General features: G+C 35.4%; 1 protein-coding gene across 1 annotated transcript; it reads left to right on the top strand.

The window, feature by feature from the left end:
• The first annotated feature begins 6,157 nt into the window (after positions 1–6,157).
• LOC110890696 (receptor-like protein kinase FERONIA) lies at positions 6,158–8,751 on the top strand. The gene has a single exon (XM_022138316.2). It carries the CDS (start codon positions 6,165–6,167, stop codon positions 8,643–8,645), a length of 2,481 nt encoding a protein of 826 aa, XP_021994008.1. The 5' UTR covers positions 6,158–6,164; the 3' UTR covers positions 8,646–8,751.
• Positions 8,752–11,821: the final 3,070 nt, after the last annotated feature.

Here is an 11,821-nt window from a genome sequence, read left to right as displayed (position 1 = left end):
AAGCCATGATGACTAAATCAAGATACTTGTGTGAAGTAATGTTTACGAAAGCTAAAATATGAAGTTATGACGTTAGGCACGAAGAAAGAAGAAGGCGCAAGTCACTCGAAGTTACAAGCATCTCAAGATCACGGTAAGTTCATATGAACTTTATTTACTCTATTAGCAGATTTATGAATGATAATATTTGGTACTATGAATTAGTGTACATTTCCATTATGGATCATGATTGACTAGACGCAAAGAGCTTATATTGTGAAATGTTCAAAAGATGATGTTGTAATGAATATGAAATGAACCGTCTAAATGGGTTGGAATGATAAGTGAAATGATTGTTGGAATGTTTAGAAATTGACTTGTTTATAACGGGTCAAATGATGTAAGTATGTCGAAATGTATGGTATGTAGCAATTCATTATAAATGAGTCGGAAAGTGGTATGTTGGATGTTTCCGAATGAAAGTAAACATGTTAGTAAAGTACCATGCCATGATAACGGGTCGAATAATGATAGGTAATTAAAGGATTCGAATTGTTATGCATTACGACTAACAAATGTTTTGTTGTTATGAATGATAGGTAAATTCCATGTATAATTACGGCGCTCTCGGACCGAACACACACACAATGTCGACTTTTATGCGCTTCCGGTTTAAGTTGCTTATTTTAAATGAGTCAAATTACCATTTTGAGTAGTAAATGTTTAACTAGTAACTAGTACAATAGTAGTAGTTTGAAGTTTAAACTTTGTTTTAAATAGTTCGGATTTAATGTTTTGATAAAATATGTAAGGTTCTAAATCTTAGTACATTTTGTAAGTGTCGTAGAATGTATTTTGATTGATTATGTTAAAAAAGCAGGAAATCGTCTTCCTTACGAATGGGTCATGTCAAAATTTTTCTAAAACTGGTATGAAGTTTATGTTATTTATTAAATGTTGAAAAGTGGGCGTTTCATGTTTTAGTCGTTTTTTGTGGCATATTTGTCCCATTTTAGTCGAAATTTTTGGTATATTTGACCCGTTTTAATTTATCTGTCTTTCAAACTCCAATAAGTTAAATGATTACATAAATGGCTAATATTATAATGGCTTGGGTAACTTGGGAGATGAAATACAAGGACCTTTATAGGGACTAACCTGTACTAAAATGTTTTATATGTGCAGGTCAAAACTGGCGGGGTTACATTGAATCAACAAAAATCAAGCAAATGAGAACCCCTTTTTGGACCCGCACTGTTAACACTGTAAATATAGAATGTCTTCTTACTACTTTTAGTTTAAGGAAAAGAGAACCTTTTAAATATTTGTTATACGGGAATATACATACGACATAACTTAGAGCAATTCCTATCGAATAGTTGTTTTCGATCAACGCAAGTCACCATTTTATTTGTTTATTTTCCCTTTTTTGGTTGGTATAATAGGTGCTGATATCGTTACGATACAAAGCGATACTGACCAAATTCCCTGTGCGTAATGCACGGAATTCCCTGGCGCAACGCGCCAGTTTTGATACCAATAGTTAATGATAACAACAAAAAATTCTTGATGAAAAATTTAAATCCATTACCTAAAATCAATCTTAACTAAAAATATTATGTTACAAACCTCAATCTTAACTAAAAATATTATTGTATACTATCTTAAAAATCAAAGTCGGTGGGGTTTCCACCGGCTTTGGTTGGCCCTTTCACTTTTAGAGTTAGTCCATTTTACTTCCTTTTATGTTTCTATTACACCTCTATTTTGGCATTTGATGTTTTTAACCCCTACATTTTTACTAATTAAATTTTTCATCAGTAAGTTTTGTTTATTAAATTCTTTTGTTTACCTCTATCATTCTTTTACTTTAAAAAAACTTTTTTACGTGCATATTTTTATGTACGTATCAATATAAATTTGAGTGTGTCTACGTTTTGACGTAATTTTTTTTTGAGACAAGTCAAGTCAAATATAATACGTTTTCGTTTAAAACCACTTTTACCTGAATATTTTTATGTATGTGTCTGTATTAATTCGAGTTGATCTACATTTCGACGTAAACTTTTTTGGGAAATAAGACAGGTTACATATAATACGTTTTCATACTTATTTTTATGTATGTTTTCGTAAATTTTGTTCAAAAACGAGTGGAGTCAAATTGTAACTTTTTCCTTTTTTTAAACCTCTAATATATCCTATATAATATGTAGGCCAGAAAGTCCAAATTTCCTAAAAAGTGTAAAAAGTCATAAAACACTATAATGTCAACCATAAAACACACCAAAAACCCACAAATAATATGATGAAGATTACTAAAACATCATGTATGTGGGTTTTGTGTTGTGTTTTAGATGTTAAGGCTCTGATTGTGGAATGACAAATATTATTGTGTTTTATGTTGTTTAGCATTGTGTGTTTTATATTCATAGTTCTACGATGGTGTGTTTGAACTTTTTATGGACTATTAGAGTTTGAATATGGTATTTTAGTAATATTCATTCTATTATTTGTGAGTTTTAAGTGTGTTTTATGCCTGAAATTATTGTGTTTTATGACTTTTTACACTTTTTAGGAAAAACACACTTTCCGTAGGATCCCCACTCTATAATACATTATGATTATACGGTATTAATTCGACTTACTTTATGTTTTGATCCAATCACAATGCTTATATAGATTATACCGAGTTCAATCGAATACGTCGAACACACACGTTTTCGTATGGTTAACGCATCACATAACGTTTGGACTAATCTATTTGATATTTGCGATGTGCCCGCGCCGCAACGCGTGTGGACTTATTACTAGTAAGTCTTAAAAGAGAAAATTGGCGACTTTCTCTCACCTAGCACCCTTTAAATGTAAAATCTTTTAATTTAACACTTGTAATATTATTTTGTATTTACACCTTAAAGTTACAATTTTAACCTCTGTGCTATTGCTTAGTTTTACAACTACTTTTAAAATTTACATTTTTAACCCATGCGTTATTACTTTATTTTACACCCCCTCAAGTTTTAAACTTTGCGTTCTTTTCCTTTCACTATTACTCCATTTTTACCACCCCACTCAAGTTTTAAACTTTGTGTTTTTTATCCTTTCACTATTACTCCATTTTTACCGCCACCACACCGTCAAGTTTTAAACTTTACGTTTTTGCTTCTTATACTATTACTCCTTTTTACACTTGCTCAACTTTAAAAATTGCATATGGTTACTGTATCACATAATGCTTAGACTAATTCATTCGATGTTTGCAATGTATCCGCGCCGCAACGCGCGTGGGTCTAATTGCTAGTTATAACTAATAAAGATAAGGATACCCATATCATCATTTGGTTATTTTTACGTTAAAGCATCTTAATATTAAAAATGGACCGTATTGGTGAAATAGGTCCCATTGAAAATCAACTAATCTTCATGGAGAGCGGTTAAAAACAGGATACCCATCAGAGAAACCTGTACAAATGGTGATCATATAGTTTTCTTTAATTCTCACTTGTAATGTTGTACCTTTTAATCCATGTTTCTAGCTACTTTCTAAGAATATTGTTTTAAATTGTTATATACTATTAATTCAACACATTCGGAGGAATAGTTATGTATGTCACTTTTGAGTTTTTAACACTAAATTTTTTATTGTTGTTCACATTTCACAAAGCAAAACTCTTCGGAATTGGTAGTGGATTCGGGTTACTTTCGGAGTACTTCATTGGGTCCAGTGGGTGCCTCGAGAGTTCTCGAAATTGATTCTATTGGCCGTTCAAAAAAAAAAAAAAAACTTCAATGTTTTTGTTTTTTCTTGTCTTTTTTTCTTTCTTTTTTTCAATCACACTTGGTATTATACAGGTAACGAAACGAACAAGGCCAATACCGATAAACAAACAATGCCTACATCAGTATCGATATTCATTTTTATTATTTTCGATTGATGTAAAACACGTTTTGATATCCTTTTAGCCATATCACGACTTTTATTTTTTTGTTTCTCTTTCGGTTGTTATACCGAGTGCCGGTACCGTAACAAACAGAACCGATCCCATCTGAATTCCTGCTACGTAGATTTTACATATATTCAAAGCTTTAGGTTTTTTAAAATACGTGTCAACATCCAGTTGATACATCGACTGCCCATATCCTAATGATAACGTAATAAACCGAATCAATTTCGAACGAAATACTATTAACATTGTTTTTACCCTTGCTAAGTTTCTATTTAAAATTTGTTAAAAATTGGGCCGCTCCGCAGCGAAGCGCGGTGTAACCCACTAGTTTATATTAAAATATCTTCTAGCGTTCAAAACAAAAAAAGGGTTTAAAACTAGACCGAATCACTTGGACCGGGAAGAGGGACAATCTCCTGTTCGATTCACCTCATTTGGGCAGCTAATGATTGAACCGGTCGATGTTCGAACTTGTCGAGAATGGGTTAGGATTAGGTAGGGCCAAACCCACTCTGATTAATGAATTAATTTTCTTAGCTCCTCAATTTATAGAGGGTGGAATGGAATAAACTTGTCATCGATGGACAAAAAGAAAACCTTTCAAAGAAGAATAACTAAAATGAAACTTTTTAGTTTGAGCAATGTGGAACACCAATTTGGATAGAGTGAAGATGAACTTTAAGAATGAGTTTAGTAAAAAACGAAGTTTCTTTTTGTATGGACGAGTTTTTTTCCGCATAAGAAAGGTGTAATTACATAATCCTAATGTTTCACATGTGTTAACTTCATTCATTTTTTCTATTAACGAGAAGGGCAATTCGGTCATTTTATATGTAATTCTGTTAACTAGAAGAACAATTCAGCCATATAAAATGACCGAATTGCCCTTCTCATTAACAGAAATAACGGATGAAGTTAACCTAGCGGGACTAAAATGGCAACAATGTAACCTTTTTGGACCCATAGACGACAAATGAAACATTTGGACTAAACTAGCAAAATGACCCAAACCACAAAAACTAAAATGACATTTAACTCTTTAATTAAATGAATGAAAGTTTGTGTTCTGTTTTTTTGTTTAAACAAAATGGTAGAGGATGTTGAAACAATGGTTATTTAGTTTTAAAGAATCATGTTATGCAACACAAGCAATCATCCTCAACCATTTCGTTTGTAACTTCTGACTTTTTATTAAATAAATGAAACTTTGTCTTCTAGTTTTCGATGTTGTGGCATGTCAGCCGTATCCAGGTTGGGAGGTTGGGGTGCTGAAACAAATGTACATGTAATCAGCGATGCCTGACATTTTAAAGTGACATCTACCATTTTTGTTAATTTAATGATACAATATGATGCTTTATAAAATTTCAAATACCATTGCGACATGCTTATTTCTATCTATGTTTTAATAAATGTATTATTCAAATTTGAACAAGTCAAACAAATTTTTTTGACGAACTGAACCGATACCCTACAGATATTCGTTTTTATGGTTTTCTCGACATTCTTATCAGTGCCGTTACAAACTGAACTGATTCCGATCGAATTCCATATTATCTAAATTGGTTCCGATATTCACTTTTGGCTTTCATCTAGCTAACCCGTATTGTAACCCCCCCCCCCCCCCCCCCCCTTATTTTTCTCGATCCTGCTTTTAGCCTACCCATACTATACCCCTCTACAAAAAATAAAATAAAAAATTGTATCCACTACTGTTAAGACCGGTTTTACTCAAATCATTTTCATGTGGCCAAAGACTCAAAAGTTGTTATGACCTCTTTTTCAATGATCTATAACAGAAACTCCCACTTGGGTGTATATATAATGAATAATCCCAAACCAAAGTTTTCAAGAAATTTAGGTTGATGTTCTTTCTTTCATTGGTCTGATTCTATTTGGTTTTCAATAAAATTGTTTTATTCTTTGTGGTATTTGGATTTATTAACTATTTTATTATCTAAACACCCTTAAAATTCAAAATTTTGACTCATTTAAATGGATTTTTTCTTCAAATGCATTGTGATTGAAAGCGATGTTAAGCATCTCCCGTTTTTAAAATCGGATTGTTGAAGTCATCGGTCAGATGATAGATGAACTGTTGTCATTCTTTTCTTTTTTATTTTGAAATTTTTCTAGAAATCTAAAGTTATTTAATATATAGTAATCAGACCACTGCTCCTGTGATATATAAAACCACCCTAATTATTCTAGCAATATTCATACTACTCTTCAACCACAATGTTAGCCTTCAGTTTACCATTCTTTTCTGTGCTCCTCCTCTTCACCACCACTGCACAACCATACAACGCCACGGATCGCTTCTTCCTCGACTGCGGTTCATCCTCCACCACTTCTGATCACCCGAGATGGAATAGTGATCAGAATTCCAATTCCGTGCCTTCTAACATCATCACCACTTCGTTTCCTTCCACTCCCTTCCAACCAGATCCTTCTGTATCCGGAATCCTCCCTTACACTTCTGCCCGAATTTTTAACGCTTCTTCGTTCACTTACACATTTCCGGTCTACCAAGGACCCAAATTCCTCCGCCTGCATTTCTGTCCTGCCACCTACTCCGACCTCAACCCAGAACAGTCTCTCTTCACGGTAACATCCAATGGCTTCACTCTGTTAACCAACTTCAGCGCTTTCCTAACCGCGTTCTATTTGAACAGGAAAAGCTTTGTCAAAGAATTTGTCATCTACGTAACAGATGCACAAATCCTAAACGTTACCTTTACACCCTCACCCAATTCATATGCCTTCATCAATGGTATTGAAATCGTTTCAATGCCCGAAAGTCTGTATTTTAGTGGTGGCAGCTTGAAATACGTCGGCCAAAATACAGGACCTGTAATTGACAGCAAAGCGGCGCTTGAAAATATTTACAGATTAAACATGGGTGGGGGATATATATCGGGTACTGATGATACTGGTATGTACCGATCATGGGAACAAGATACTGGCTACATACACGGAGCAGCAATCGGGTGGACACCAGTTTATGATCCAAAGAAGCCGATTATATATACTATGGAGACACCGGATTATACTGCACCCGAGCTAGTTTATCGAACCCAAAGGAGTATGGGCAATCAGTCTGACCGGTACAATCTGACTTGGATACTTCCCGTTGATTCTGGATTTTTTTACAAGCTCAGGCTACATTTTTGCAACATTATATCACAATATACAGAAAGAGGTCAGGTGGTTTTCAAAATCTTCATTAATAATCAAACTGCTGACGAGGAAATTGATCTGTTCCACTTAAGTCGAGATAGCGGGTATCCTGTATACAAGGACTACCTTGTGTTTATCGATGACCCTGATGGCAGGAGAGGCAAGCAAGATTTGTGGGTCGCGATGCATCCTAATCCTAATTCTGAAAAATATCGTGACGCGTATTTGAACGGGTTGGAAGCCTTCAAGTTGAGCATGGATAGCAGCCTTGCTAGCCCCAACCCAGAATATAGTCGTGAATACCCACAGCCAAGGGCTGCGTCTCCCGTAATACAAAACACAAAGAAAACGATGGCGTATGGCCCCGTAATAGGTGGTGTTGGGGGAGGGTTAGTCTTGTTGACTGTTTTAGTTCTTGTAGTTTTCCTGCGATCAAGAGTCGAATCATTACCGTTAGGTAGATGCCGTCGTTTTTCACTTAAAGAAATGAAAGTTGCTACCTGTGAATTTGATGACAGATGTGTCATAGGCAAAGGAGGGTTTGGTAAGGTTTACAAAGGTTACATTGACAACGCTAAAACCGTTGTTGCAATCAAACGGCTCAACTCTGCATCCAAACAAGGTTTTCGAGAATTCAGAGCAGAAATAGGGTTTCTATCCAAACTACGCCATGTCCAACTAGTGTCCCTGATTGGATATTGTGATGATGAGGGCGAGATGATACTGGTCTATGATTACATGCCCAACGGAACTCTACGGGAAAATTTATACAAGAATAACAACCCTCCTTTGTCATGGAAAAGACGTCTTCATATTTGCATTGGTGCAGCCAAAGGGTTGCAATATCTCCACACGGGTGCAAACCGTGCAATAATCCATCGTGATGTCAAGTCCACAAATATCTTACTGGATAAAAATTGGGTTGCTAAGTTGTCTGACTTTGGATTGTCGAAGCTAGGCCCTAAAGACAGAACACAAAACCATGTTAGCACAATGGTGAAGGGTACCATCGGGTATTTGGATCCTGAATATTACCGAAGGAAACAACTCACCGAAAAATCTGACGTGTATTCCTTTGGAGTCGTTTTGCTTGAAGTGTTGTGTGCAAGACCTGTCATCAATCTAGGGTTACCTGATGAAGAGGTGAGTCTGGCAGAACTGGGAAAGTCATGTTATCGAAAAGGGACCCTGCATCAGATAATTGATCTAAACCTAAGTGGTGAGATTGCCCCTAGGTGCTTAATGAAGTTTGGAGAGGTAGCATATAGTTGCTTGAAAGAAGAAGGAATTGCGCGCCCAACTATGGACGATGTGATTTGGGGACTAGAGTTTGCCTTGCAACTGCAAGAACATGCTGAGAAATCAGGGGGAATGGTTGGTGAGGCAATGTTAGAATATCAACAGCTTTCATTCATCATGCAAGCAGAGCCAGCCACAACTGATGAACATGCATTACTGGGTTCAACTGGAATGGCAAAACGACATGACACATCATCGACTGACACTTTCACAGAGATATCGCAGCTAACGGGACGCTAATGTAACTTTTGGGGCTTAGAATCCAGTACCTTGAAAGGTTATATTCTGCAAAATCATTAAAAGTTACCATACAATGATACAAAGCCACAGTTGTAGGCTTTTTTTATGTTAAGAAGCCCCAAGAAGCATGTTCTGTTAAATTATAAAGAACGTATATATTAACTACTTTCAAACCAGAAAACAATAAGTAGCCATAAATCATAATATTTACATGAATAATGTATAAAATCAGCATAAGATTCTTATTAAGGGGGTCACTAAATAAAACATTATTTTGAGTTTATGATAAAAAAGGTAGTATATAACTATGTACATTGGCGAAGCATAGTGGGGGCGGGAGGGGGCGGCCGGCCCCCCGAACTTTTCGATCAGTAGTGGAGAGTATGTAGTTTTCGTATAGAAATTTTTTGGGTATATATGTTTTCGACCCCCGTTTTATAGAAATTTTTAGGTATGTACGTTTTCGACCCCTCGGTCGGAAATCTCAAGCTTCGCCACTGACTATGTAGCACGGGGATGCCACTGCAGTACCTGTCTCGGTACTCATTGGGGACGGAAACGCCATGGGTACTTGTTGGGGACATTTCCTTTAACGTTTCCAGATTTATCGGGGACGTATGCTAAACGTTTTCACTGAAGCGTGCTCCTTTAGAGGATTTAACAAGCATTTCACAGATGGCTACTATGGAACCCAAGAATTGGTAGGTTAACTTTGGTGCTCAAACTCCTTTTCTCCAGACTTTGGCTTTTAGATTACTTGGACAACCTGGTTCTTCTTCTTGTGCTGAGCGTAATTGGAGTACTTGTGCATTTATTCACTCGCTTAGGAAGCACAAGTTGACTACAAGTCGTGCTCAATGATTTGATTATTGATAATAAATTACCTTTGGAAGATGTCGTATTTTTGGAGTTTACACTTTATATCAATATATATCTATTTTGAAATTTGTTTAATATATTTTTATTTTTTTTTTATATTTTTTTTATTGCCGTACCAGTATCTTGGATTTTTTAGTTTTGCCGTTCCCCGTTCCCGTATCGTCCCTGCACCCCAGTCCCGTACACGTTCAAGTGCTAGATAGATAGATGTATAGTCTATTTCTATTTACAAAGAACTATGCCCAAGAGGTATCATCAAAGTTGGTGGATTCATACATTCCAGAGAGTTGAATGCGAAAGGCGGGGTTTGAAATATATGCAACTAAAATGGCCATTATATGTGGAAGAAATGACAAAAGACTTAGTTGTCTTGCTTAATTATTAAGAAATAAGAAATGACTTATTGGTCATTCTTTATTTCTTTTAGATTAATAATTTTTTCTAATTGGTATATTTCTCACTAGTCACTCTTACATGGCTCCAGTTAGAGTTAATTACTGTTTTTGTTCCTGTGGTTTGTCAAAAATCACTATTTCAGTCCATTAGTTTAAAAATTGCGATTTCAGTCCATGTGGTTTCACTTTCGTAACCATTTCAGTCCACCTCCGTTAACCCCATCCATTTATTCTGTTAAGTACATGTGAATTGACTATAATGCCCTTATTAATAAAAAAACAAAAAGATATCTAAATGAGTTAATTACTGTTTTCGTCACTGTGGTTTGTCAAAAATCACTATTTCAGTCCATTAGTTTAAAAATTGTTATTTCAGTCCTTGTGGTTTTACTTTCGTAACCATTTTAGTACAGTCTCCGGCATCACAACCCACCCTCTTAATGTCCGGCGACCCATTAGCCCACCCCAATTAATATCTTCCTAGCAACATCAATTAACATAATAACTTTGAAAAATAATGCTTACCTGGACATTTTCTCATTCTAAAATCCAAAATTAAAATTTTGGAACCATATATGTAAAAATAGTGCCAGACTTTTACTTCTACTGAAGCCATGGTGGGTCGAACCCTACAATCAAATTTAAGTCCACATGTCATACAACAATAAAATCATATAAGTACACAAGGGTAATTTAGGTATTTCATTAAAAACTTAACGGTAAAATAGACGGTGTTAGGAGACTGGACTGAAATTGTTACGAAAGTGAAACAACATGGACTGAAATAGTTATTTTTGACAAACCACAGGGACGAAAACAGTAATTAACTCATTTAGATATCTTTTTGTTTTTAATTAATAAGGGCATTATGGTCAATTCACGTGTACTTAACAGAATAAATGGATGGGGTTAACGGAGATGGACTGAAATGGTTACGAAAGTGAAACCACAGGGACTGAAATCGCAATTTTTAAACTAATGGACTGAAATAGTGATTTTTGACAAACCACAGGGACGAAAACAGTAATTAACTCCTCCAGTTATAAGTGAAACTTGCTAAACCAGGGCATAACATTCTACAAGAAGTCAAGAACTATGACATTTTTGAAATGGTTTGACACTTAAAAGCAGGTTTCAGTTAGAACTAGGGTGATGCAGCGATATTACGGATGCATAACTGTATTATTCAATAAGAAAATGTGTAAAAACAGTGATTCTGCGTACCTTTCAGAGACGAGGTTTACATGAAACATTTGCCAAAATTGTTAGATATTCCATTGCATTCAATTTGTGCAAAAACAAACATGAACTCCGTGTAGTTCGTAGCAAATTGAGCGTGGGAGCTATAAATCATAAAAATGGCCGCTATCAGTAAGAATGTTTTTGGTTTATTAAAAAAAACACTTGTTACTGTCCGTAAGTTTTAGAAACATGCTAACAGATGCAAGCCTCTTGATGACTCAGCACAATGTTTCAAACAGCCACGCAGTTTGGAAAAAATGTACGTAATGTGAATTAAGGTATGAACTAGTGGGTTACACCCGCGCTTCGCGACTAGGGCGACCCGACTTTTTAATAAATTTTAAGTTAACATACACACAATGATAAAAATAACGTTAGTGGAAGGACTCCGGTTGATATTGGTTTGGTTCTTCATTACTGTACGCTATAGCAACTAAAAGAGAAAACTTAAAAATAAAGTCATGAAAAGTTCAAATGGATGTCGACACGTGTTTTATATCGATTAAAAACCATAGTAAACGAATACCAGTGACGTTTCTAATATTACCAATACTGGTACTAATGTTCGGTGGGTACTAGCTCGGTCTGTTTCCAAAACGAAATTATATCGCATATTTAGTTTTTATTAAATATCAGTTGACGCCAGCCCACGCGTTGTTG

This window comes from Helianthus annuus, chromosome 11 (assembly GCF_002127325.2).
Source record: "Helianthus annuus cultivar XRQ/B chromosome 11, HanXRQr2.0-SUNRISE, whole genome shotgun sequence".
In the NCBI taxonomy this organism is placed as follows: domain Eukaryota; kingdom Viridiplantae; phylum Streptophyta; class Magnoliopsida; order Asterales; family Asteraceae; genus Helianthus; species Helianthus annuus.
The sequence above is the reverse complement of the archived record's forward strand: the minus strand, read 5'-3'. Positions and strand labels throughout refer to the sequence as shown.

What these genes read in the sequence shown, in the direction of transcription:
- LOC110890696 (XM_022138316.2), top strand. Translation starts at nt 6,165, where the DNA reads ATGTTAGCCTTCAGTTTACCATTCTTTTCTGTGCTCCTCCTCTTCACC.